Genomic DNA, 27,495 nt, shown 5'->3' on the forward strand with positions numbered 1-27,495 from the left:
GGGCTACAATACTCCGCAAGGGATTCAGAATCAAGTAGAATGGGCAAGGGTATATATAAATATAAACTGTGTCTCTCCCAGATAGCAAACAAACTAAAAATGATATATATCACTTTTTCACCGAAAACGAAAAGAACTTAATTTCCCAAGCCCCCTCATCAAAACATATCCGTCATAGCCCCATGCGACGCGTCTCCAACAAGTCTCGCATACTTGGCCAACGTCCCCCTAGTCACATGCGGCTTCGGCGGCCTCCACTCCTTCAACCTCTCCGCAACCTCCTCCTCCGAAACCGCCATACTAATCTCATTTCTCTCCGCATCAATCGTAATCATATCCCCATTGTGCACAACAGCAATGGGCCCCCCAACCGCCGCCTCAGGCACAATATGCCCGACAATAAACCCATGACTGGCCCCCGAATACCTCCCGTCCGTAATTAGCGCGACATTCGTCAGTTTGGCGCCCATCAGCGCTGCGCTGGCCTTCAGCTGCTCGGGCATGCCGGGGCCACCCTTCGGACCCTCGTAGCGAACTATTAGCACTAGGTTTTCGCCGCGGGGTATTAGGCCCTTGTTAAGCGCTTCGTCAAGCTCGTGTTCTTTGTTGAAAACGAGGGCTTTGCCGGTGAATTTGGTGCCTTCTTTGCCTGTGATTTTGGCTACGGCGCCGCCGGGGGCGAGGTTGCCTTTCAATATTTGTATATGGCCCGTGCTCTTGATGGGGTTGGCTAGCGGGTGGATGATGGCCTGGTCCTGTGGGAGGGAGGGGAAGGATTGGATGTTCTCTGCTAGCGTTTTGCCAGTTACTGTGGGGATGTCACCGTCCATCAAGCCTGCGGCAATCAGCAGCTTCTGCACAGATGGAATCCCGCCAATTTCATAAAGGTCTGCCATGTAGTATTTCCCACTGGGTGCCAAGTCAGCAATAAACGGGATTTTGTCGCTCACACGCTGGAAATCATCGAGTGTTAATTCAACCCCGGCCGTTCTGGCCATCGCTATCAGGTGAACGATGCTGTTCGTGCTCCCGCCCAGCGCCATGGTTATTACCAGCGCATTCTCAAAGGAGCGTTTCGTAAGTAGATCTCGCGGCCTAATGTTCTTCTCCATACATATTCTGATCGCGTCCGCTGCTTTTACGCACTCGCGCATCTTGGCAGGCACCGTAGCTGGGGTGGACGAGGAGCCTGGCAGAGTCAAACCCATTGACTCAATCGCGGTAGCCAGGGTGTTTGCTGTGTACATTCCCGCGCATGCGCCAGCGCTGGGACAGGCATTTCGCTCAATGTCTTCCATGATTTCATCTTTCGTCCTCGAGCGGTCTCCGCCGTCGTCGGGCTGGGTTAAGGTGTTGTAAGCGTACGCGCCAGCTGCTTCGTAGCAAGTAGAGACGTTGATTCGCCTGCGGAGTAACTTGGAGTACCCGACCTGAATTGTCCCACCGTATATCATCAAAGACGGTCTGTTATGTCTGGCCATACCCATGACGCAGCCTGGCATGTTCTTGTCGCAACCCGGAATCGCAATGCAGGCATCATGATATTGAGCACCTACTACTGTCTCGATGCTGTCTGCAATGATCTCCCGAGATTGGAGGGAGTATCGCATACCTTAAGAGTCCACAAAGTTAGGTCCAATTGATGAGAAGTGAAAAATGAAGAGTGAGTCCAACATGGGACAGGAGTCGCGGACATACCTTCACTACCCATGGAAATAGCATCGGAGACACCGATGGTGTTATATTGCCAGCCCAGCATCCCCTGATCCGTGATGGCTTTTTTGACCGTCTTCCCCAGATCCAAAAGGTGCATATTACAGGCATTCCCTTCCCACCATACCGTCGCAATGCCGACCTGGGGGCTATTTTTCATGCTCTCACGATCCGGCACCCCCGCGCCATATAACATCGCCTATCCATCGAAGTAGATAAGAAACACTGTCAGCACCCGTCGAAGCAAGAGAAAACACAGAAACCCAAAATACTACAATTAACCAATTGGCAGCAGGGTTAAAACTAGAGAAGGGGACACAGAGAAAAAAAGTCGACTAAGTGAATACAATACCTGCGCTCCAGGGAAATCATGGTACTGTGTAAGAAATGTAGAATATTTATTCAACACCGGCTTTCCATCCCGAGTCGCATCGTCCGGCAGGCAAGGGAACTGGATGTATCGCGGCTCTTCGAAGCCATCGACCTTCTCTTCGGGATTCATTGTAACGCCACAAAATGAGAGCCAGAAAAGAAAAAGAAAATCACAGCATGTAGATTTTGCAGTGTTGGGAGGGGTATGTTGTTTGATCTTTGCGCCGCGGGGAAGGAATGGATTTATGCTGGAAAAAACCCCCCCCTCAAAAATGGCGATTTTTGCGAAAACAATTGAATTTCGTGAGGGAGTATAATAATGATTATGCCAACTACCTGTTGAGTGTTCTCGATCCTGATTAAAGGAAGACAGACCTCTTTCGCGCGGAGTCACGAGGATAACTAACTTGTCAGTGGAACTGGCTCGGAAGATTTTATAACTGCCTACCGGGTTATTTATCCGTAGTTAACCCATGTAACTATCTCGGTACAGAAGAAGAGAAAAATAACCTGGGATTGTGTATATCCATAGATATATATCCCTCTGTCCCCATTTCACCCCTCACTTCCACCCCGCTAGAAGAAGCCTGGACTCACAGAGCTTTGTTAGTAAGCGTGAATATCTGCCTCGCCATTGGAACAGAGCAGAGTCAACTTTTTTCATAACAGCTTAAATAGCATTGAATGAAAGATAAGCAGCATCTGAACAAACCCGATTGGACAGTAACTATATCAAACTGCCCTTGTTGAGCTACCTCGGCGACAAGGCTGATACTTCAAATTTCGCAACAGCCAATGTTAATTTGGCATAGTTTGGCCAATGTCGATGATTGACCTCTATGCCAATCCTCCAGACACCAGTCCTGCGCAAAGCTCTCAATTTTGCTGCAGATACAAATGCATTCTACAGAGCGGACGCATGTTGACAAGTACGGCATTAACTGCTGTCTGCTTCCTTGCCCTCGAGGGCTTCAGACGTTCCGGGCTGGCCTGATTCTTGCAGCGCTTTATCGGACAGCGAGATTGACTGGTGGTATAACTGGTTACGCGTCGCGGGGCAACTGATTCCGGATGCAACTCTGTATTGCAAGTCATGATCCATGATATCGACGGCGATGGCGGGGACCTCTTAAACAGGTAGCTGGTAAAAAATTGGATATCTGTTCAAAGTTGAGCTCCGTCTGGTAGTTATCGATATTGAATCAGATCGATGGCCCAATATAACTAGTTATCCCAAGCTGGCTTATTTCCGGAAGTCTAGCCGACTTCTCATGGGCGACCACTGACACTCGAGGATTCACGCCTCGAAAATAAGCGCTGGAAACAACTCCTGGTAAAGGAAACGCACTCCGGGCCGCCAAAAGGAACTTTTTTTTGGGATAATCAACCGCTAGTTAGCCAATCATGACCATAGCTTCACTCGAGATAATTTTCAGCTGAAAAAAGGTCCATCGCGTACGACTCTGGGATCAGCGGGCTGAACAAGTTAAAGCTCGGTATTTCCAGCAAACATTCGTACTTTTCCCTGTTCTGAGACCGTTGGTACGGAGTTGTCTCGTATTGTTTTGCGGCTACCCTGGAAGACTGGCACTATGAAGCTGCCGCTCTTCTGTCCCGAATGAACTCCAAAGCGTCCCCGCATATACCCCATACTCTTGGAGACTCGGGATTAGCCTCTGTGGATATGGAGATCTGTTGGAGCTGCATTAGAGAATATTCGCCTTTGAGGAATCATTGTTTGTATATAACAGATCTTCTTCTCATTGATTTGACGGATGTTCTTTTTCCAATTCTGTTGCAACGCAGTGACTTAACTCTTAAACCATTGGTTTTTATTTTTCATTTCGCCTCCATATTCTCCAATCTGTTGTTGTTTCTTTGGCAGCGGACCTGCTACCCAAACTAGATGGGCACGAACGATCAGAATAATGACGACATCTCGTCTCCGCACCACGATGAAAAAAGGGGGATAGTCCCTCAAACTGAATCTATTCACAGGGGAACAGCCCACGAGGTAGCAGAGAGGGGGCATACTGCTACTGACCTGTAAATATACACTGTCTACTTAATTTGCAGTCAGACTCCTCTGCTCGTTTCTCTTATTCTGACAAGATATCAATCAGTTATGGGCGTCCGCTTGTCCAATTTGACCCAGCTGCTGAAGCCAGACTTCTCTGGAAGATCGATTTGTTTATCGTCCCCACTGTTTCTCTTCTCTACCTTTTCTGCTTCATTGACCGCGCAAACATTGGTATGAAACTTCTTCTGTCTAATTCATACATTCCAAAACGCCTTTCTTACAGTGCATGTTTTTCTTGTTAGGAAATGCGAGGCTCGCTGGCCTGGAGAGGGATCTCAAACTGAAAAACTATGACTACAACACCGTTCTCTCAGTTTTCTACGTCTCCTACATCATTTTCGAAATCCCTTCCAACATGGCCTGCAAATGGATTGGCCCCGGATGGTTCATCCCGGCTCTGTCGCTTTCGTTTGGGCTCGTCTCCGTAGCCACCGCATTTGTGCACAATATCCACCAAGTCTGCGGTGTCCGTTTTGTCCTTGGGATTTTCGAGGCCGGGATGATGCCGGGTATCGCATATTATCTGTCCAGATGGTACCGAAAGGGAGAACTGGCATTTCGTCTATCTCTATATATTGTCATGGCTCCCCTTGCGGGGGCCTTTGGTGGTCTTCTTGCGTCCGCTATTCTGAAATTGCCCAACTTTGGTGGCCTTCATGAGTGGAGGATGATATTTGCAATCGAGGGTATTATCACATGTGGACTATCCGTGATTAGCTTCTTTACCCTGACCGACCGGCCGGCTACCGCTATTTGGCTTACCCAGGAGGAGAAGGACCTTGCCACAGCTCGCGTCAAATCAGAACGCATCGGTGCTACTGAAGTATTAGACCAACTTGACGTTCCCAAGACGCTCCGTGGGATCTTCGGTCCTGTCACCCTGGTCACTTCTTTCATATTCCTCCTAAATAACATTACCGTTCAAGGACTTGCATTCTTCGCACCCACAATCGTCAGAACAATCTACCCCAAAAACAGCGTCATTTCCCAGCAACTTCACACAGTGCCCCCGTACGTCATTGGTGGCTTTTTTACCGTTCTTTTCCCCTTTCTCAGCTGGAAATATAACCGACGCTTGATATTCTTCATCATCAGCGCTCCATTGATGATGGTTGGCTACATAATGTTCCTCGCCAGTAACGACCCGAACGTTAGATACGGTGCAACATTCATCATAGCCAGCGGAGCCTTTTCATTCGGTGCCCTTTGCAATGCTCATGTTGCCGCGAACGTGGTTTCCGACACGGCTAAATCCTCCGCAATTGGCACAAATGTTATGTTTGGGAATATCGGCGGCTTGATATCGACCTGGTCATTCTTACCATTCGACTCCCCAATCTATCATATTGGCAACGGACTCAATCTCGCTACATCGTCAACGATGCTGCTTTGGTCCATTGCTTTGTTGATTTGGATGGGGGTGGATAATAAGAAGAGGGATAAGGTAAATGTGGAAGAAAAACTTGGTGGGCTTAGTCAAAGACAAATTCAGGACCTTGACTGGCGGCATCCTGGTTTTAGGTGGAAGTCTTAGTTTATTTCATGCTCTTTACACTATTCTCAGGGGTGGGATTTAGCCGTTTTATTAAAAAAAAAAAGTTTTTATCCTTATCATCAGATAACATAGTTTCTTAGCTGATGTACAACAATTTGCACATGTTCATCATCCAAAATCCTTCATCCCCCTGATTATACCTCATATGCAAGGCCTTTCCACTTATCGGCCCCTGAGCCCTACTATATACAGCTAAGTGCTTCTAACACGGCTTCCCATCCTTGTTCCCACAATGATTGGTATCAGTACACTTACTGCCACACCCATAATCCGTATAAGTCGTCGGGGTATTCTGTTCCCACGATCTCATGCACTCCGTCACATCCCCATTTCCCCAATTGCATCTCTTCCTCTCATAACCCCTCGTGCGCACCATCTGCTGCTGCGTCCACACCGTATGACACGCCTTGTCATTCCACGTGCATGTCGTCGTGGAGGATGCGCTGTAGCATTGCGAGTTCTCGATGGAGGATGAAAATTCCACTCCGAAACTTAACCCGGGAACGATGCCCTTGGAGACGGCAGCGTCGATTTTAAGACCCATTGACACACTGACGCTCTGGCTGCGGGTTTGACAGACTTGGGTGCCGTTCAGGTGCGCTGCGGCACAGGTTTGGGTGCCGGTGCAGTAGATGTTGCCGGAGGATTTGACCCAGGGCTGCTTCCTGGATTCGGGTAATTGTTAGAATTTGTTCGATCTTGCAACAAGAAGGGCGGGAAGAGGGGGGGGTTTGGGAAGGGCTGGGCAGTTTTGTGCAGTTTTGTGCATACCACACACTCGCTTCAACGGCATAATAATCGTGCCAGCATTTGCGCACTTTGGGAAACTTGTACGGGTGGGTAACCTTGTCCGAGTCCACGTACACACCCTGCCCGTCACGGTAGGGTCCACTGAAGTCACGGTCGCTATCGCACTCTTTCAAGCCTCGTTTCGCCAGGACTGAGTGAGAGGTCGAGAGCGATGCTGACGACGTTGGTAGAGCAAAGCCGTCCTGAGCAAGGCCGAAGACTGCGAGGACTGTAGAGAAAATAAATGAAGTGCGCATATTGGAAGTTGCGAAGCGGGGCTGGGCTGGCTTGTTGATACGGGGTGAAGTGAATGTAGAAAGATTGGTCCAATCTTTGCTTGAATGCTTCTGCGGTCTGTCTCTCGAACAGTAAAAAGATACTCCATTTCGAGAGAAGAGAGTGAGGCTTTTATATCCAAATTTCCCTCCGCCAGAACGCCCATTTTCTTTTCCATCTGCGCCACGTTGACTCAAGACTCGCTCTCCTTCGCTTTCAAATATCTAGATTCGGCTCCCTTCACAAGAGGCAGATTCCCCAATCACCTCCATTCAGTTTTGTTGCTTTTCAAGATGGATGAAATGGCAGAATGTAAGTGCTTGAATTCCACAATTAGACCTATTTCCCCTTTTGTACGTGGTGGCTTGAAATCCTCATATCATTCAACGTGGAGATCGGCAGACCACAATGTGCTTATGAGGAGCGTGATTTCAATAAGCGGATGCAGAAGATAGGGTTTTCGCCTGGACACTGGAGAGTAAGTTGCAAGGATCCACGCGACTGTAAAGTTGGCTCGGATTCGATTCTGCAATAAATCCTCTGGATGTTGGTTTCTGGCTTGTTTCTTTTTCCTTTCCTTTTTCAGCCCCCTGCATCATCTGGCGCATTGAATTTCTCTAGAAAAGGAGGATATGCCAGAACTGGAATAGCCGGCAAATTTTTCAGGACGGTAACCATACATTTTCCAGCCTTGTTTGATTGTTCTTCAGCCAGGCTGCGCAGCCTTGCAGTGTCTCTGGGTCCCTTTATAGCAGCCAAGATATATGGCTAGTTGAAGGGCTCCGGCACCGTTCGTGTGGAGGAGACCAACATGAACCGTATTATTCACATTCCTCAGTCTTTTCTTGCAAAATATATAGTGAACAACGGGTTTTTGCTGGAGAATCCATCGCGTCTGATAACTAACTGATCCTGGACGGGGCTCCCAGGGTTGTGCAGTTAGTTCCTGACCATGGATATTGAAACATCGAGCGATAGAGTTAGAACTACGAAACGTCACAGACCCGAGATCCGTAGTGCATATCCATGGACTCGAAAAGGAGCTTCAGCCTTCATGCCAACCTCTCCACCCGCCTATCTGGCGGCATAGTCGCAGCCTCGCAGCGGTCCAATTGTCGAAAGTCTCCGCAGCAGCGGACCGGCCCCATGCAACCCTAACTCTATTAAGCGGCCGATCGCAGGATCCATCCAACCACGGTATTAATTATCTAGGACCATAGTCGAAACGACTCCACCTTGCAAATAAACAATGACAGTTCGACAGTTTCTCAGACGGTTGAGTATAATTCACCGCCCTTGGATATCTACTAATGGGCCGCATCGACACCATCAGATTAGCCAAGCGTTGTTAACCACACAGAGGAGAAAAAGTAGTTTGAATACTATCATCGTCTGGAGTAGAAATCCGATCCTTGAGTGAGCGGTCCAAATTCCCTGGGGTTCAACGGGCCGCCAGTTGGGGCGTAACGAACCCCAAAATATAATAAGAGCCGTATCACAATGTATCTCAACCCCCTTTCCCGTTATTTTACTCTTATTCTTCCACTTAAAATGAAATAGAAATCACAAGGTCGACGATGCTTTTGAACAGTAGCCATGTGGGTAGCTCAGATGATATATATAGGCCAGATATTTGTGTAAACCTCGCAATCCGTATATATAAAATCTGCGTCAGAGTGTTGTATTCCGCATGGGTGAAACGATATGCCAAAGATATAAATACATGTAATATATGTCAGGCCTATCCGCCTTCTTACGTAATCCGCACCGTATATAACTTCCGCGTAGCTAGCGATCGCTTCATAATCAATCAAGCAATCTATCCTTCACAATATAGACATGAATATATTTGAAGTGGGAAACGCCAGTTAACCAAAACAAATTCGTTTCTCTGCACATCAAGAAAAGTAAATGGAGACGGAGGAACATGAATGGAGGATAGGCGGAGAGAATACTAATGCAGGGCAGAGAATGGAAAAAAAGTCGGCAGTAAACTGTAGTCCAAGTACATCCGTGCTTCTGGCGATTTTAACGGCGCTAAAGATACGCCCAAAAAAAGGGGGGTATAAAGGGGCGGGTAGGGTAAGCCAAATGGAGGTGATCTCATTGGACGTACATCCGCCGCGTACGAGACAGCAGACTAGATGGGCGCATTCCCTGCAGCTGTCCGTCCTGATCGCTGTCTACTTGATATCCTCACTGTCAGACTCGACACTCGTGTCATCCGTTTTATCCTTCTCAACCGCAGACCACTGATTAGACTCATGCATACTATCGTCACCATCAGTGAAGACGCCATCTTTATTTTCGACAACATGAGCTTGACCATGAGCCTTGGCTTCTGCGTCTGCCTCGGCTTCATTATCATTATCATGATCTGGAATGGCCGCAAACCCCACATTCTTCCCACCTGTCGTTGATGAATGAGAAGGCAATACGTCCTCAAGAACATCACCGTTCCACGGCTTGCATTTCTTCACGATCTCCCCGCATCGAAGACAAATCCAGCCCTCGCCCTCTTCTGCTTCGAGCTTCTCCGCAATACAGACAAAACAGTATATACATCCACACGGCATCGTCTCGTAGGGGTTGACAACATCCGTTTGTGCCGAACCTATTATGCCCCCCGAAGCCCCCGAGGCGCCCAGCACATCGTTTTCCGACCTAGCTGCCGGGTTCTGCTCCTGGTAGCAGATTGGACATGTTCTTTCCGGTAAAAAGGCGAGCCCCCCCTGGGCCTTGACCTGCTCATCATTTCCTTCGTCAGCTGTTCGAAGCGATGACATTGTTTTCCTCCAGGCTCGGGTGATCCAACGTCTCCAGCGCCCGATTCCAACAAGAGGGAGAAGGAATAAGAGGAATTCCGTGAACGCGTGCCAGACGAGTTGTCTATTCAGATACTCGAAGGACACTTCGCGACTGACTTGGGTAAATGGGGGGGCTAGGCGCATACGTAGCAGGCGATCGATTAGCGTTCTATAGCGACCATTGGTGAGAAAAACGAGAAACGAAACGAAGCTTGCTATCGAGTGTGTGGTTGAGATGGTATTTGTGATTCTGGATAAAAGGCGTATTTGCGTCGAGGGCTAAATGTAAATAATCTATTAGAATGGGCTTTTGCATCTTTCGCGACTTTGGAATACTAAATAATCCTGGAATTCCAATTTATTCATACCTCATCATATCCACCCTCCTGGTCAATCAGCCAACTCTCCCATTTATCCCATATATAGCGACCTCCAACCGTGAAAAGGCCATATAGTGCCTTTTGTGATTTCGTCGGATCCGAAAGAGTTGGTCCCTTTTGCCGGCTATCTGTATATTTGAGGTTTTGTAGAGCTGCACCATACGAGGCATTGTGATCCCATACAGAGAGCTTGAAGAGAATAGCCCGCAACGCAAACTGTATCTCGTGTGTCCAATCCTCTTTAATGTGGCTCTGAGAAGAAAAACAACATTGTTAGACCTGCACCACAATAAGATATATCCTTGCGACCGCAAGAGAAGGATTTCACAGACTTACTCCGAAATATTTTAATCCCTCTCCAACTTGACCTTTGAGTAGAGTTAGGAGCTCCTCATCCAGCAACTCCGCATCGACCTGGCCAACCCGAAACGCCGGTTTCGTCCCTTCCCTCCCCTTTATCGTGTCCCATAATATGACACCAGCATCGGACACTCGAGAAAGCGGATAAGGAAGTCTTTCGATAGCTGCAGGAAGACGGGCACTTCGTTCGGGGAGTCGGCCTCGAGCTTCGGCTTCACCGAGACGGCGGCGTTCCAGAATGCGCTCCTGCGCTGCAGCAAAATTTGTTGAGGTCATCGTGCGGTCATTCTTGGGTTATATTGCTGGAAATCCCATATCCTGCACAAAGATAGGGAATTATTCAGTTGAAGCAAATAAATGATGGAAATATTGGCATCCCTACCCGATGCGCGAGAGGCAAGCCGAGGTCGAACGCTCACGTGATGTATGGAGGGGTGACCTTCAAGACTCTGTATCTACACGGTATCACGTAAATAATCACAATTTGCGTTTCATAACTACAAAAGCTCCAGGATGTCACTTCCAGCACGGACATCTTCACTAAAAAATCAATGAAGAATGCAGTCCTTTACCTCGAGAATTTGCCAAAATCACTGCTTTCTGATTCCCCTGCCCATTTGACCAAGAACAACCAAACGCAGTGCGGGTGACATTAACAGAGCAAATGGTTGGGATCGGACAATAATTCTATCCCCAAATACCGAGTACACCTATGAAATTGTTAAGACTTTTGCTGCCTCTGGAGCTCTCTTGAAATTTGACCAAACAGTAGCCGGCTCGAGTCCTCAGCTCGCCATGGCGTCAGTAGTCGAATTGCCTGGGGAAGCCAACCCCTTAACTCGTCAGAACATTTTTAACACCCTGGTGAACGCTGCGGGCAACACGCAACAACAAGTTGTAGCCGGCGGACAACAGCTTCAAAATTGGGAGAAACAGCCGAATTATTTTTCACTGCTACAGGTATGCCGTTTTAATTCGTCTCCATGTCTTCGGGCAGGCGGAAGGACGGACACTAAACATGCAATTGCAGGATATCTTCGTCGATTTCTCCCTGCCAAATGAAGTCCGTTACCTGTCGATTATACAGCTGAAAAACGGCGTTGATAAATACTGGAGAAAAACCGCCCCAAAGTATGCTTTGCTCCTCCTCTCGTTTGTGGTATTCTCTCCAAAAGGATATTACATACTGGTACTGATTGTGGACAATTATTCAAGTGCTATCAAGGCAGAGGAGAAACAGCAGATCAGATCGCGGGCCCTTGAGGCTGGTGCTGTCGAACCTGATACCAAACTTGCTCTTCACAATGCCCTGATGCTTGCAAAGATAGTGCGTTTGGAATTCCCGTCAGAATGGTAAGAAGAGCACCCTTTTTCCAGTTTCATTCAAGCTTCACCGGTATCTAATCTTCGTTACCCCCAGGCCTGATGCGATTGTATCAGTGCTTACATTGCTTCGCGCCGCCTGCCAGCCCGGTAGCAATCCTTTGCAGCTTCCACGTACCCTCCTTATCCTTTTACATATAACCAAAGAGCTCTCCACGGTGAGATTGCAAAGGATTAAAAGGAACCTCTATGACATTGCGCCGGAGATATTCCACATTCTTGCCAACATTTATGTCGAAAAGGTCCGTAAATGGGGTACCTTTTTAGAAGTTGGTGGTGACGACGAGGGCGGAGCTTTGGAATCCTTCGATGAAAGTCTCATCACGTTGAAGACTTTGCGCCGGTTGATAGTTGCCGCTTTCGAGAACCCAAACAGAGACAGCGACGTCCAGCAGTTTTGGACCTTATCACTTGCTCATGTCGGGAATTTCTATTCGTTGCTGGAACGGAAGTCCTCCGAATTGGCACCAAATGTCACAAGGCTACTTGAAAGACACATAATGCAGCTATCCAAACTTCATTTGGAGATGGCCAAGACCCACCCTGCAGCATTTGCCTTATTTCCTGGCTGCGTCGACCTAACCCGATCCTATTGGGGTCTTGTTGTTGAGCTTTCCAAACACTACGACCCAAGTGACATGTCTCGAGCCAAAATTGGAACTGATGGCGACGCTGATGACGAAGAAACTCCATTCCTAGAAAATATCGCGCTCAAGGGCTTGCTTATCCTTCGCTCATGTATAAAAATGGCATTCTACCCAACACACACGTTTAAATACCTTCATGCCCGGGATAAAGAGGAGAGAAGCCAATCCATTGAGCTTATCAAGTCCCAACTACTGACACACGAATTCGTAGTTCAAGTCATGGAGCTCCTTATCACCCGCTTCTTTGTCTTTCGGGCAAGCGACCTGCGGCAGTGGGGGGAAGATCCCGAAGAATGGGAGAAGCGTGAAGACGAGATCACAGACGCGTACGACTTTTCTATCCGTTCTTGTTCCGACAAAGTATTTCTAGACCTCCTTATCCACTTCAAACAACTCCTTGTCCCCACACTCCTGCGCGTCTTCTACTCCTATGCCAGTAAGCCTACTCCCCGTTTGGTTTTTACCGTGTGCTATTTTCCTTCTTTCTTTCCTCTTTCCCTTTCTTTAACATCTTCTAGGTCCCCAAAATCAAGAGGTTCTGCTGAAGGATTCCCTCTATTCAGCTGTCGGCCTTGGGGCCGCCATCCTGGAGAAGCAGCTTGATTTCAATGCATTTTTATCATCTACCCTTATTCCGGAGGTTCAAATTCAGCAGCCAGGGTATAACCTTCTTAGACGACGGATAGCAATACTGCTTGGTCAATGGGTACCCGTGAAAGCTGACGAGTTAGACATGTCGTCTATTTACCAAATTTTTCAACATCTACTTAATAAAAGTGATCCAATTAACGATCAAGTGGTTCGAGTGACGGCTGGTCGTCAACTGAAAAATGTGCTAGAGCCATTTGAATTCAGCGTTGATCGGTTCCTGCCCTATGCTACGCCCATACTTCAGAGCCTTATGGATCTGATAGGCGAAGTAACTCTTACAGAAACCAAGATGGCACTTGTCGGGACAGTTCGGGTTGCCGTGGTTAAGATGGAAGATCACGTATGTCGATTCTTAGACATTAAGCACGGATCTCAAATGCTAAATTTTTTACCAGATTGCGCCGTACGCCGACCAAATAGTCTCTCTACTACCACAGCTGTGGGAGCAAGCAAGCAAAGAGAATTTGATGAAGCAAGCCATTCTAACGCTACTTTCTTCATTAATTCATTCAATGAAACAAGAATCTGTCCGATATCATCAGATAATTATTCCCCTGATCCAAAAATCCGTCGATCCTGAATCGGTATGCCTCTTCCCTCCTTCGCATATTAACTCCACACATATTATAACAATCTGCTAAAGAGTCAATAGGAGGCACTAATTTATCTCTTAGAGGAGGCACTTGACCTGTGGTCTGCCGTTCTCATCCAAGCTCCCGCTCCCCCTTCCCCAGATCTTCTCCACCTGATACCATCTCTCTTCCCTGTTTTAGACATTGATACCGAATGTGTCCGTCAAGCTCTAGAAGTGACTGAATCCTATATTCTCCTTTCACCCCAGGAAGTACTCAGCGATAATATCCGATTCCGCTTGCTAGCTTCGTTGGAAGCTCTTCTCGGTTCAACTACACGACAGCGCCTTGGTGTTGTTCCCCATCTTGTCGAAATGCTGATTCGAGCGATAGAGTTCGTCAACCCCGGAAACGAACAAGCATATACTATTGTCGCCAAGTCTCTTATGGACTCTTCGTTCCTCCCAACACTTCTATCCGGTCTCCATGAAGCCTACGAAGCTAATCTCACCACAGGACCAAAAAAGAAGTCCCCTGCCGTTTCCGGCGTAGTTGAAACAGATTACTTCTCCGTCCTCGCTAGAATCGCCCTCGCAAGCCCGAAAATATTCATCTCATCTGCCTCTTCCTCCAGAGAAGATCATTTATCCGAAGAAGAAACCGTCAACTGGATACTGATGGAATGGTTCTCCCATTTCGACAATATGGGAGACATTAACCGCAAAAAGCTACATGCCCTGGCCCTAACGCATCTCCTCTCCATAAACGGGCCCTCAACTCCTCCGCCGGCCTACCTCTTAAACCACCTGCAATCTTACCTCGTCGTATGGACTGACCTTATCAGAGAACTATCCGAAGGCACCTCCTATGACCCTAATGATCCCCTAGGCGGTGATTATCTTATTGTCTGGAACGCAGGATCGGCCACAGGTGAACCCGATGAGAAATACCAGGCCAACGAACCTCCTGAAACCACACGGCGGAGGACATGGAGTAATGCGGACCCTATACATAAAATCAATTTACGCCATTTTGTCACGGAGAACCTGCGGGGAGTTGTTGGGGCGTGTGGTGGGATTGACAAGTTTAGGGATGAATGGTTGGTAAATGTTGATCGTGAGGTTGTGAATGGGTTTGGTGAGTTGGGAGTGTTGTGAGTATTTGCGAGTATGGATTGTGGGGCTTTGTTTGGTCTGAAAATCATTCGAAATTGTCAAATCGTATTACAAGGGCTCGGGATGTGATTGGCTGAAGTCCCAATATCGTACATTTTTAGCCTTTTCCTTTCGCCACATGAAATTTGTTGCGAAGGGAGGAGATAGAAAATTTTTAGCCAGATAGTGGATTTAGAGAAGAGAGAAAAGAAAGAAAATCAAATAAAATAACGCCCTCTGAATTATTAAAGAGATATTCTAAGGGAAATTCTAAGGTTCCCTGTAGTAGGTCGATGTCCAAGATTGGAATTTTGAGCCCAGGTCACTTGTTAACCCCTTTTTCTCAGATGTATACGGACCGCATAGATACCATCCCTCCATCCCTCGACAATACAAATGAAATAGTAGTGAAAAACAATGTCAATTAATTAGTAAGTGTTCAATTAAGCCTTTCCATTTCTTAATAAAAGTTAAAGATGTAAACGTAAATAATCAGCTGTTCTCCTACGCTCCAAGCCGTAAAAAGTCCCATCACCTGCATCCACCATACTTCCTAGCCCAAATCGGCTGCGGAAACAGCTTCTGGTTCAAAAGGTCCTGCATATCCCATCCCGGCGCCCCCTCCGTCTTCCATGTCCAGAAGTACCATCCAGCCCCGACCTCGAAAGCATCAAGCTGTGCCTCAATATACCGGAGAGTATCTTTTTTCTGCTGAGCGGACAATTCGGAAGAGGAGCCCTTAGACCTCGCACCACAAGCGCCAGATGGTTTGCCGCTAGGGAACGAACCATCAAATCGCGAACCTATGCCACGCCCATTTAGATACATGGCGCAGTCAGTCATGGCACCGCTCCACTCTTTCACAATCAACGGCTTATCGGCTCCTCTAAGTCTGTCATGAGGAAGCGAGCATGCAAGCTTCACGTGCTGGTCAATGGTGAAGGTCCTAAAGATATCATCGAAGACTTGGTTGTGGTATGTGTCGAGGTAGACGTTCTTGTATGTCTTGGGCGCCAAAAAGCCATTCCAGGTGCGCGGGGGCAGAGAAGCATCCGAAATTGAGACGCCAACGGTGCTGTCTATATCACGAACGATGTGATATCCATCCTCATAATATTCCTTCAGTAGGGACACCTGCACGCCTCCTGGTATGGAGGGTTTGTTGACCAATTCTATGGAGTCAACGACGTCGGTACGATTGGCGTAACGGATTGCGAGAGTATGGATGGCGATCAGGGTTTGTCTGATCGTGTCACCCTTTTGCCAGTTGACGGCGCCACGGTGACCGCTGTTGTCGAAGCCGTTTTGAGAACCCGGGACTGGGAGTGAGATATTCTAGTTAATAATGGATGAGGGTCGATAGTATATGCTCACTTTACAGGGACTATGTAACTTACCACCATGGAGATCGATGACGACCCTCAGATTTGAGTTTTTGGCCCAGACAAGCGCCTTGTCCAAATAGTCGAGTTGACCTTGTACATATGGCTCTCCCTCTATAGGATTTACTGCCCAGTACCCGATCGGGATCCTGACATGGTTTAACCCCGCCGCAGCAATGTTCTTGAAATCATCTTCAGTGATAAAGGTGTCCCAATGTTTCGAAAGGTGCCTTTTAGCATCTCTGCCGAGATTCTTGCTCAGGGTGTATTCATCGACGGAGCTGCTCCCGCCTGCTTCGAAGACGGAGGGCGAGATCCATGGCTCCAGCAATAGCCACCCGCCGATATTCACACCATATATTGCTGATCCTGCTTGACGAGGTACAATGTGAGATGCGACGTGAGATGATGCGGATGCCAGGCATACCCATGCGAGAACACAGCTGGCAAGAGCCAGGTTGAGAGAACTAAAATTCATGATGCCTATGACCACCAAAACCTTGAAGATCTGTAAAAAGAAGGAGGAGGGAAATAGGGAGGAGACAGCAGATATTTATACACCATAATCCCTCTGTGCAGGTGCATAATTGTTGATAAATCTGCAACAATGAAACATGGAATGGTCCAAGTGAGCTTTAAGATGAGTCCACAGGTGATAGCTCTCAGTCAAAAGCAACCTTGAAAAGGACAAAAATCCACAAAATAAGGAAAAGATCAACAGCAGATGCCAGGGCTTGCTGTAACATGAGAATCACACCAGGCCCTTATTGAGTGGGGCATGCGCATTTTTTCAACTGGGAATTCTGGGCAAACTTGCTAGCTTCTCCAGGAGCAAACAAATGAAATAATTATTAATCAATAAATAAAAGAAGAGATAAATAAATGATGTATTAGCAGCAGCTTCTGAGTGAGTTGTTGCTTTTTCTCTGAAAGCTTTCACTCTATATTTCAGAGATGCATTTGTCAAATTTTTCAGAAGAATAGATGTCACACAGTCACATTAAAACACAAACAATTTCATTGAATGCACATATATGATCCCAGAACTCTGTAGCATTCAAGATAACAGAAGTAACATAAGATTTCATGACATCTATAACTATCAAAATCTTGAAAATACCTCAAATAAGCTTTAAGATAAGTTCATAGATGATAGCTCTCAGTTAAAAGCAGTCTTGAAAAGATAAAAAATCTGCAAATAAAAAAGAGATCAATGATGAATGTCAGAACTTGCTGTGATGTGAGAATCTCATCAGACTCTCATTGAGTGAGATGTGTGTGTGCATTTTCTCAACTGAGAATTCTGAGCAAACTTGCTAGCTTCTCCAGAAGCAAAATAAACAAATGAAATAATTATTAATCAATAAATAAAAGAAGAGATAAATAAATGATGTATTAGCAGTAGCTTCTGAGTAAGTTGTTGCTTTTTCTCTGAAAGCTTTCACTCTATATCTCAGAGATGCATTTGTTAAATTTTTCAGAAAAATAGATGTTACACAGCCACATTAAAACATAAACAATTTCATTGAATGCACATGTATGATCTCAGAACTCTGTAGCATTCAAGATAACAGAAGTAACATAAGATTTCATGACATCTATAACTATCAAAACCTTGAAAATGCCTCAAATAAGCTTTAAGATAAGTTCATAGGTGATAGCTCTCAGTTAAAAGTAATCTTGAAAAGATAAAAAATCTGCAAATAGAAAAAAGATCAATGATGAATGTCAGAACTTGCTGTGATGTGAGAATCCCATCAGACTCTTATTGAGTGAGGTGTGTGTATGCATTTTCTCAACTGGGAATTCTGGACAAACTTGCTAGCTTCTCCAGAAGCAAAATAAACAAATAAAATAATTATTAATCAATAAATAAAAGAAGAGATAAATAAATGATGTATTAGTGACAGCTTCTGAGTGAGTTATTGCTTTTTCTCTAAAAGCTTTTATTCTACATCTTAGAGATGCATTTGTCAATTTTTTCAGAAGAACAGGCATCACACAGCCATGTTGAGACATGAATGATTTTGCTGGATGCATATGTACAATCCAGAACTTTGTAGCATTCAAGATAACAGGAGCTTCCTATCTGTCAAACTCCACTTCTAAATAGGATTGATCTCAACAGAAAGCTGGATTCCTGAGAGGACTTTTCCAGAATGTGCCATGAACAATCCGTGAGCATCAGAAGTAACTCGATCTTGTGCAAAGTTTCCCGTTGGCTGATAACATATTGTGGCAAATTGCAAGTCGCAAAAGCCCGAGCCCCTTAATATAAGGCTTGGTTGAACTATTGGGTAAACTCGACGGGGGCGTTCTGCGTTATTTAGGGAGCTACCGGTAAAGGCGCCCCCCTTTACCAAGAACTGGAGCCTGTGGGCTGCATCCTGCTGCATCTTTTCATCAGACGCCCTTTGGATATATATACTGGCTTTGATGTAATCAAATAGTTAATAGCAAAAGTTCAGCGTTCAAGGGTTTTTTTCCATGCTTCCGGTTTTGAAGGAAATCAAATATGCTGCTGATCAACAAGGTGCAACCCAATAACTGGCAGAATGGCAAGCTTTATTGATTACATGGTGTAAAACAGGTCATGTGACGGAAGTGTACGACACCATAGTAGAACTTGATACTATATAATATAATAGGCGTACTGCCTAGTAGAAGCACAGAATCAACTGGAAAAACAAGACAGTGAAAAAACCAGTTAAATGAAGATAAAGAGAAGAAATCTATTCATCCTCTCAACTTTACAATCTCCTTCCAGCGTGAGATTTTAGTGACTTCTAGTGGCTTAGTAAGATCATCTGCCATTAACGTAGTCCGACACCTAACCGATCACGACACCTAACCGATCAAATTTTCGTCCCAATCACCCACTCTATTAAATCATTCAATATGACAGCCACACCTAGCAAAGAACCTTCTAATCAAGAAGCCAGGCTCTTATTAGCTATTAAAGATTATGAAACTAAGCAAATTTCATCTATTCGCGTTGCTGCTAAGACGTACGAGCTTCCTTATACTACGCTTTACGATAGACTACGCGGTGGAACCACGTACACGAATGCTCAACTAAAAAATCGAAAGCTGACCTCTACTGAAGAGGAATCTCTAGTTCAATGGATACTCTCTATGGATGAGAGAGGACAGCCTCCCCGGATCGCGACCGTACGAGAAATGGCTAATCTACTACTTGAGGCGCGAGAATCCACTACTACAACTACCGTGGGAGGAAGATGGGTAGAAAGATTTATACAACGGCATTCTGAACTAAAGACGAAGTTCTCACGCAAGTACGACTATCAGTGAGCTCAATGCGAGGATTCAAAGATCATATACGAATGGTTTACCCTGATGGATCGTACGATAAAGAAGTATGGAATTACTTCAGAGGATATCTATAACTTTGATGAGATTGGCTTTACAATGGGGGTTATTTCAACATCCTGGGTGGTTACTAGAGCTGAGAGAGCTGGCAGGCCATCTCTTTTACAGCCAGGGAATAGAGAATGGGCAACTGTGATCGAGGCAGTTAACGCTACGGGCTGGGCTCTACCTCCTATGATTATCTTTAAGGGCAAGCTTCATCAAGCCTCCTGGTACAAGCAGCTGCCAAAGGATTGGACAATTGGCGTTAGTGAGAAGGGATGGACCACGGACGCTCTTAGCCTTGATTGGCTGCGGAAGGTCTTTAACGGAGCTACTAAAGCTTGTACGAAGGGCAGATATAGACTGCTTGTGTTGGATGGGCATGGCAGTCATGCCACGGCCAGATTTGATAAATTCTGTCTGGATCACGGCATTATATCATTATATATGCCTCCACACTCCTCTCATTTATTACAGCCACTAGATGTGAGCTGCTTTTCACCATTAAAGAGAGCGTACGGCAAGAGGGTGGAACAAAGCGTGAGACTAGGAATCAGTTATATTGACAAGGAGGACTTTCTAGCCAGCTATACAACAGCTAGACAGGAGGCTATGAAGGATATAACTATAAAGAACGGATTCAAAGCCACAGGCCTAGTGCCATACAATCCAGATGAGGTTCTTACTCGCCTACATACTCAATTTCATACTCCTACCCCCCCGGGGTCAGCTCACGGATCTCACGGATCTCAATCCTCCTGGACCCCCAAGACCCCTCGCAATGTGACTCAGTTGGAGCGGCAGAGCAGCAGAATCAAACGCCGTACGGAAATTCTCTCTAGTCCTACAAATCAGGCTCTTGATCAACTAGTGAAGGGATGTCATACGGCCATGCATAATGTTGCTTTACTGACCAAGGAAGTCATGGAGCTGAGAGCTGCCAATGCTAAGCAGAAGCGTAAGAGAGAGAAATCACGTTTCTATATAGCTAAGGAAGGAATCCTTACGGCTCAAGAAGCTCTAGCTAGGATGGCTAAGCCTCTGGAGCCTCCTGAACGTACGGAGGTTTGGATGGAGGATCCAAATCCGGAAGGTAGAAAGCGAAGACCTCCCACCTGCAGCAAGTGTAATACACCCGGACACACTATTAGGCAGTGCCAACAGACCTAAGGATCTAATCTATATAATTTCTATATAAAATCTCTCGTGGTTGTTGCTCAATTTAAAAAATTGTCAAATAAGGATGAAAATTTGATCGGTTAGGTGTCGTGATCGGTTAGGTGTCGGACTACGTTATTATCTGCAGATGGCATGTATTGTAGAACAATCTCATTCTTGTGAACAAGATCTCAAAGAGAGTGAAAGTGAACCTTCACATGCTTGGAGCAGTGTCATATAGCTTCACTAAAGTAGAGTTCTATTGCAGACTTGTTGTTGATATGGATAGTAGATATGAGAGGATTAACTGGTGCTTCATCATTAGTGTCTAGTTCATTAAGCTGGAAGAGCAGAAACCCAGCATCAGCAAGAAGCTCTCAGATATGAACTAGCTCATAGACAGCCTCTGAAGATGAGATATACTCAGCTTCTGTAGAGGATCTTGAAACATCTGTCTGTTTACAGCTTTCTTCAGGTAACAGAGTCACCAGTCAAATTATATAGTCAGTGTCAGTGGTAGTGTAAGGACACTTGACGTGGCTGAACTAAGTGTCAGAAGGAAGCGTGAGAAGCACTATTTCTAATATCATAAGAGGGTAGGAATATAGGCTCTGCGAGCGCTATGGAAGGAAGAGGATAGCAATGGATGAAAATGTAGGTATGGGATTGAATAGTAGCTAACCACTGAATTACTTGAAGGAATTCGGGGATTCAAGGTGTTTATATACATGAATGAGTAGCAACAGGTTTCATCCCTAATCTTCCATGAAATGGGGAATTGGTGATGTAGTGTTGATCTTATCTTCTAGGAAGTGCTGATTCTAAGTGTTGATTTTTGAGAGTGTTGATTCTAAAGTGCTGATCCTGAAGTGCTGATCCTAAAGTGTGCTGATCCTTCATGAGGTGCTTTAGTAAGCAGAGTGAGGACAAGAAGCTAGTTATAAGAGGTCTTGACATCACACTCAATGTGACTTAGATAGCAATATTATTCATTAATTGAGAGCTGTTTAAATATAATAATCAATAAGTCAGTGAATGAAAATATCACAAAGATATCAGTATCTGAATCTTTTGAGTTAATAAGTTATTTCACTTCATTCTTGCTAAATGAACTCAAGAATATCACATTAGAGCCATATTCAGTGAAGACAGCTTTAGATTTAAAGATAGTCAGATAAGCAACATCTTCAAGAAAGAGATCATTCATGATATCATCATGAAATGAAGAACTATCTGAAAGTGTATATATATTTTGTCAGAATAGATTGTCACGGCTTCAATCTAGGCGCAGGTAAACAGGTGTTTGATTGCCAATCAGATAAGCTACTTCAACGAAATACTAAGATGGTTCCTAAAAGACGGGTCCGGCGAAGGCTCTGTTTATATAACCCTAGCGCCTTACCCCTTTCCTTAGCGCGGTTGCTAGGTCGTTGCTAGGCAGTTTCTGTGGAGTAATTGTGGGGTGGTTGTTATGCCGTTGCTAGGACGGAGCCCGTTCTACGCCATCACATAGATTGGCATAGAAGATATCTATATCATCAGAAAAAAAAGTTCAAAATAGTTTTCTGCATCTAAATGTATGTTATAGTAAGAATAGTCTTGTTGTTTCAATAAGTCAGCTGAAATTAAATTTGCTGATAGTTCTGAAACATAATAGATATGACTGAATTCATTAGTCTATTCTCTACAGAAATTGATGCAGGGCCAATTCTCTGAATTTTGAGTATAGTTGTGATGGCGTAGAACGGGCTCTGTACAGAAATTGCAACTGCCTAACAACGGCATAGCAACCACCCCGCAATTACCCCGTAAACAAATAACCGGCGAACGATTACCCCACAGAAACTGCCTAGCAACGACCTAGCAACCGCGCTAAGGAAAGGGGTAAGGCGCTAGGGTTATATAAACAGAGCTTCCCCGGACCCGTCTTTTAGGAACTATCTTAGTATTTCGTTGAAGTAGCTTATCTGATTGGCAATCAAACACCTGTTTACCTGCGCCTAGATTGAAGCCGTGACAATAGTCTTGTTGACAACTTGTACTGCAGAATCATTAATTGAATAAATTGCAGTGAAGTGTGTTGTATCATAAGCAATATGACATTTAGCATCACTATTTCATATTATTAAACTTTTAATGTGAGATTTCATGAAGCATGCAGAAATTGTGATGATCTCTGCAAGACTTGCAGTTTGAAAGAAGTTGTCATTATCTGACAGTAGATTTGACAGTAGAATTGTCAGCTGTCTTGCTCTTATTGTCATGGCTCAACTAGAGGCATGATGGTAACAAGACAAAAGCTCAACTCATCTATCTAACTAGGCAGCTGCGATGAGAATAACTAAACTGGGGATTAGAATGTGGAATGAACGAGCAGCCGAATATTTTATATAAGGTGGTTGGGGATCGGAGCGGATCAACCTAAGCAACCAAATATGGTTGGGGTCGGAACGGATCAACCTTATCCCATATTACCAGCGACTGCGCCGTAACATTACCCCCCGGTTTAAAAAGAGTGCTTGCCCTCAAGCAGCTGTGCTAGGTACAAGAAAAGAGTAAAATAAAATCCACCAAGCTTATTAGCAGATTGATCGCCTTAGCTATCATTCACCAGATTCTTATATGTTTCCTTCCATATCTCACTAACATCCGAGTCGTCGTCATCAGATCCTTGATTAGGAGCTGGGATTCGTTTGGCAGTTTGACGGCGATAGGGCTTAGGAGAATGTGGACGGAAATGACAGTTTTCAACCCAATGATCATTAGATCCACATCGTACACAACAGCCTTCTTGACGGTATTTCTCCCGTTGAGAAGATGAAATTGATGGGGCGCGCGGTGGAGAATCATGTGAAAAGTTGAAAGCATTAATCTGGTTCAGGTCCATAGATTCAGGGCGATCATGGCGAGCTGGGCGATCAATCTGCTGAGAAGCATGTGGCAAGGATGAATAGGAGGAATTGAAAGCTAATTGCTGGACAACGCGCAGGAATTCCTTGTAGGTCTGAGGTAGGTTTAACTGCTGAGCTAGACGGTTGCGGATTGACATGCTGAGACCCTGGCGGAATTGAGAGATCTTTGATGAATCTGGCCACTCCTGGGCTCCGGCCTCATAGAGAGTGCATTTAACTTAGCAATATAGGCTGCCAGGGATTTGTTTGTGGTCTGGCAGTGGGGGCTTCGGACGGGATTGAGTGTGAGGCTTCCTGGATAGCACCCCAATTTCCTGGTGAAGAGCAGCAAGAGAAGCTTCCATGATGAAGAGAAGGATAGTAAAGAAGAAGAAAATAAACACAGGTTTTTGAGCACTCAGCACGGTCACAACCACTGAGGAGCTCACATAGACATGGACGTAGACGTAGATATGGACATGGACATGGACATAAGGGTTTTGAGCACTCAGCACGGTCGCAACCACTGAGAAGCTCACATAGACATAGATGTGAACATAGGGCCTGCCTACTCAATCTCCAGGGCTTTTTGAGAAAGAGGAGTTTAGTATTATGTGTCATGGCTCAACTAGAGGCATGATGATATACAAGACAAAAGCTCAATTCATCTATCGAACTAGGTAGCTGCGACAAGAATACTAAACTGAGGATTAGAATGTGGGAATGAGACGAGCAGCCGAATAATATAAGGTGGATGGAGATCGGAGCGGATCAACCTAAGCAACCGAATATAGTTAGGGTCGGAACGGATCAACCTTATCCAATATTACCAGCAACTGCGCCGTAACACTTAGTATTGTTTTTATCTCCAATTTTTTTCTTATTAAAATACTTTATCTTATTGACATTCTCTTTTTGCCAGTTCTCAGAGATCTTGTGTGATGCCAAGACTCTTATAGTTACTAGCTCCTGTCCTCACACTGCTTACTAAAGCACTGTATGAAGAATCAGCACTTTTTCTTCTCTCAAGAATCAGCATCTTAGAATCAGCACTTTTCAAAAATCAGCACTTAGAATCAGCGCTTCCTGGAAGGAAAAATCAGCACTACGTCACCAATTCCCCATTTCATGGAAGATTAGAGATGAAACCTGTTGCTACTCATTCATATATATAAACACTGAATCTCTGAATTTCTTCAAGAGATTCAGTGATTAGCTATTATTCAATTCTATATCTATATTTTCATCCATCACTATTCTCTTCCCTGTATAGTGCTCACAGTGTCTATATTCATACTCTTTTACAATATTAATTATAGTGCTTCACATGCTTTCGTTTGGCACTTGATTCATTCATGTCAAGTGTTCTCACATTTTGTTTATATAAGCTAGCCAGCAGATTGTATGATGAGAGATTTTGCATTCAAAATAGATAGATCAATTCTCATAATCACAGTCACAGTGAGCATCAGACTTACTGTTGAAATGAGACAGATTAACAGCATTAATCTAAGTAAAAGATAATATCTTTATTTTTTTATTCTTTAAAAAGTTAATTTAAGATTGAATTTCTTTTCTAATTAAAATCATATTCAGTATTATAGCTGTGAATTTAGAAATCTAAAATTTTTCAATCTTCTTTTGAATATAGTTTCTTCAAGTAATTGATAGAGCTGAGTAAAAAATATTAAATATCAAGTTCTTAAAGAAAAAAACTTTGAGTATCTTCAAATCATCAGAGGTTGTATGGAATTTGTCAAAGAAAAGATGTATATTACATATTTATAATTAACAAGTATTACAAATATTAAATAAGCTTCTCATTAAAGTTATATTTTTAAAACTGAATATTTCTTCTTAATTATATATCAAAGTGAGCAACCAATATGAATCTTATCAATCTTGATGATGTAAGATTTGATGAAGGAACTGAGAGAGTTGAACAGAAAGAAGTAGACTTACCAATTTATAGCCTCTTAGAAGAGTGTTCATCGAGAGTTGTCAGTTAGACTCTAAATTTGCTCCTTCTTTATCAGAATCTAGCATTGAGTATCTATAACTCTAGATTTCATTAAAGACTTTCATGTCAAGTATTTAACAGTATCAGTGAGCATATTTGATTTATTGATACACTTTGTGTCTTTTTTGAATTGAGAAAATTGCTTTGCTAACATCACTTTCTGAGTCATAAAGAACATGTTCAAATGCAGCACCAATCTCAGCATTCCAGGCCCTAGTAGGTAGAGTCATAGGGGAATTAACAGTAGTAGCAGTACAGACTGCCACTCAAAGATGTTCTAGTTGAAACTCTAGTTCTAGAGCTCTTTGTTTCTCTCTATTGTTTTACCAGTTTTAGCTGTATTCTGCTAAGAGAATGGTGGCTAAAATCATCATCAGACTGAGTAGCAGCTAATAGTTTAGTAAAGAAGTGTATACTGACTAGCCTAACAGTCATAGACATAGTAGGAAGATCAGGATTGGGATCCAGAGTCTCAAGGATCCGGGTGGTGCCTGGGAGGTCAGAGATCAGCCTGAAGTGACAGAACTGACAGAGTCTATCCACATTCAGGAGTGTGAACATGTTATAGAGTGAGATCTCACTGGATCCGCCATCTTGCCGTAGAATTCAAGGAATTGAGGGCAAGTTTGATGCAATAAGGGCTTCTAGAAGGGCCTCTATAATCTTGGAGGATTATCTCATCAAAATATGTGTCTTTTGAGTGGCTAGTAAGCCAAAATATCCTATGTGATGGCGTAGAACGGAATCCGTCCAGAGAACCAACCGACCTCATAAGTCCACCCGACAGAGCAGACTACAACAGGCTCCGTCCGAACTTCGGCATAGCAACCACCCCACAATTACCCCACAGAAGCTGCATAGCAACAGCGCTAAAGAATGGGGTAAGGCGCTAAGGGCTTTATAAGGCAGGCCTTGCCCGGACCCCCGTCTTTTAGGAATCATCTTAGTATTTTGTTGATGTAGCTTACCTGGTTGGCAAATCAAACACCCGTTTACCTGCACCTAGATTGAAGCCGTGACACCTATAGAATTTCATCTTCTTTGTGTGTTGCTAAAGATTCAGGAACACATTGAAGGGCTCTGCCAAATAGAAAGTGTAATATATAAATAAGATTATCTATTGATCAAATGAAGCAAGTAGTCACTGATTTCAACAAGGCAAATAACTCCTGAATTGGCTGTGTTTGAGCGTAAAATGGGTCTCATAACCTGACAGAATGGCAGGCTTTATTAATTGCAGAGTTTGCACGCTATGAGAACGACTTATGGTGGAAAACCGGTCATGTGATGGAAGTGTCCGACAATAACAACCCTCCTTTTTTGTACTCACAGGGTGGTTTTGCTTCCTTAGACAGTGGAAACATTTTTTGGCTTTTGGTTTTGTTCTGTCTCGGACACTTTGTTCCAAAATATGAGCTCCAATCTGCTATAAAAACATAATAGCTCTGCGGATCTAACTGACTACAAAATCTTATCAGGTTGATATGACATTGGATGCGGTATCACCATTGGATGCGGTCATTCAAACCCAAGCTAAAAGTCATCCATGGAATGTGCCAACCCAAAGCTTGTGCGGGCAAATTTCGGCAGCCGGACTGACCCATCTATCCGTGGATGACTATCCGTGGATCAGCATGCTCGTTCGGTCCCCGCCATGTTTGGCTGCCACTCCAAAATCCCCGGATCAGTTCGAGATAGGACGTCGTTGACTTCAAAAGTGGTCGAGCCGAAACGGAAAAAAGCTCAAGGTCCAAGCTTGACCCCTCACCATCATATCATCATGTTCTATTAGTGTCGGCAACATCTTGGAAAATAGTTGACACTACGGAATATTCACCAGCTTTAAGAAACTCCTCGGATTGCAACGTCGGCACTTTTTCAGGGATCTCAATTTCTGTGCCGCTGCGATAGCGGTTGAAAATTCCGCACCCCC

The 27,495-nt window shown here is 44.7% G+C and overlaps 8 protein-coding genes across 8 annotated transcripts; 3 read left to right on the top strand and 5 right to left on the bottom strand.

Moving 5' to 3' along the window:
- Nucleotides 1-158: 158 nt before the first annotated feature.
- PADG_07609 (dihydroxy-acid dehydratase) lies at nt 159-2,215 on the bottom strand (the record flags this gene model as incomplete). Its single annotated transcript, XM_010764771.1, has 3 exons — nt 159-1,612; nt 1,699-1,912; nt 2,066-2,215. The coding sequence occupies 3 exons, from the start codon at nt 2,213-2,215 to the stop codon at nt 159-161; spliced, it is 1,818 nt and encodes a 605-aa protein (XP_010763073.1).
- A 1,776-nt stretch (nt 2,216-3,991) lies between these two features.
- PADG_07610 (uncharacterized protein) lies at nt 3,992-5,699 on the top strand (the record flags this gene model as incomplete). The annotated part of the gene is made up of 3 exons (XM_010764772.1): nt 3,992-4,131; nt 4,209-4,336; nt 4,408-5,699. 3 exons carry the CDS (start codon nt 3,992-3,994, stop codon nt 5,697-5,699), a joined length of 1,560 nt encoding a protein of 519 aa, XP_010763074.1.
- Nucleotides 5,700-5,922: 223 nt separating this feature from the next.
- PADG_07611 (uncharacterized protein) lies at nt 5,923-6,766 on the bottom strand (the record flags this gene model as incomplete). Its single annotated transcript, XM_010764673.1, has 2 exons — nt 5,923-6,385; nt 6,492-6,766. The coding sequence occupies 2 exons, from the start codon at nt 6,764-6,766 to the stop codon at nt 5,923-5,925; spliced, it is 738 nt and encodes a 245-aa protein (XP_010762975.1).
- A 2,202-nt stretch (nt 6,767-8,968) lies between these two features.
- PADG_07613 (uncharacterized protein) lies at nt 8,969-10,608 on the bottom strand (the record flags this gene model as incomplete). Its single annotated transcript, XM_010764773.1, has 3 exons — nt 8,969-9,871; nt 9,961-10,224; nt 10,309-10,608. The coding sequence occupies 3 exons, from the start codon at nt 10,606-10,608 to the stop codon at nt 8,969-8,971; spliced, it is 1,467 nt and encodes a 488-aa protein (XP_010763075.1).
- Nucleotides 10,609-11,127: 519 nt separating this feature from the next.
- On the top strand, nt 11,128-14,742 carry PADG_07614 (uncharacterized protein; the record flags this gene model as incomplete). The annotated part of the gene is made up of 7 exons (XM_010764674.1): nt 11,128-11,292; nt 11,363-11,463; nt 11,548-11,685; nt 11,753-12,798; nt 12,881-13,353; nt 13,409-13,597; nt 13,666-14,742. 7 exons carry the CDS (start codon nt 11,128-11,130, stop codon nt 14,740-14,742), a joined length of 3,189 nt encoding a protein of 1,062 aa, XP_010762976.1.
- A 528-nt stretch (nt 14,743-15,270) lies between these two features.
- PADG_07615 (uncharacterized protein) lies at nt 15,271-16,599 on the bottom strand (the record flags this gene model as incomplete). The annotated part of the gene is made up of 2 exons (XM_010764774.1): nt 15,271-16,058; nt 16,137-16,599. The coding sequence occupies 2 exons, from the start codon at nt 16,597-16,599 to the stop codon at nt 15,271-15,273; spliced, it is 1,251 nt and encodes a 416-aa protein (XP_010763076.1).
- A 6,648-nt stretch (nt 16,600-23,247) lies between these two features.
- PADG_07616 (uncharacterized protein) lies at nt 23,248-23,700 on the bottom strand (the record flags this gene model as incomplete). The annotated part of the gene is made up of 1 exon (XM_010764675.1): nt 23,248-23,700. The coding sequence occupies one exon, from the start codon at nt 23,698-23,700 to the stop codon at nt 23,248-23,250; it is 453 nt and encodes a 150-aa protein (XP_010762977.1).
- A 1,728-nt stretch (nt 23,701-25,428) lies between these two features.
- On the top strand, nt 25,429-26,135 carry PADG_07617 (uncharacterized protein; the record flags this gene model as incomplete). The annotated part of the gene is made up of 2 exons (XM_010764676.1): nt 25,429-25,542; nt 25,986-26,135. 2 exons carry the CDS (start codon nt 25,429-25,431, stop codon nt 26,133-26,135), a joined length of 264 nt encoding a protein of 87 aa, XP_010762978.1.
- Nucleotides 26,136-27,495: the final 1,360 nt, after the last annotated feature.

This window comes from Paracoccidioides brasiliensis (assembly GCF_000150735.1).
Source record: "Paracoccidioides brasiliensis Pb18 unplaced genomic scaffold supercont2.12, whole genome shotgun sequence".
NCBI classification, from domain to species: Eukaryota; Fungi; Ascomycota; class Eurotiomycetes; order Onygenales; family Ajellomycetaceae; genus Paracoccidioides; species Paracoccidioides brasiliensis.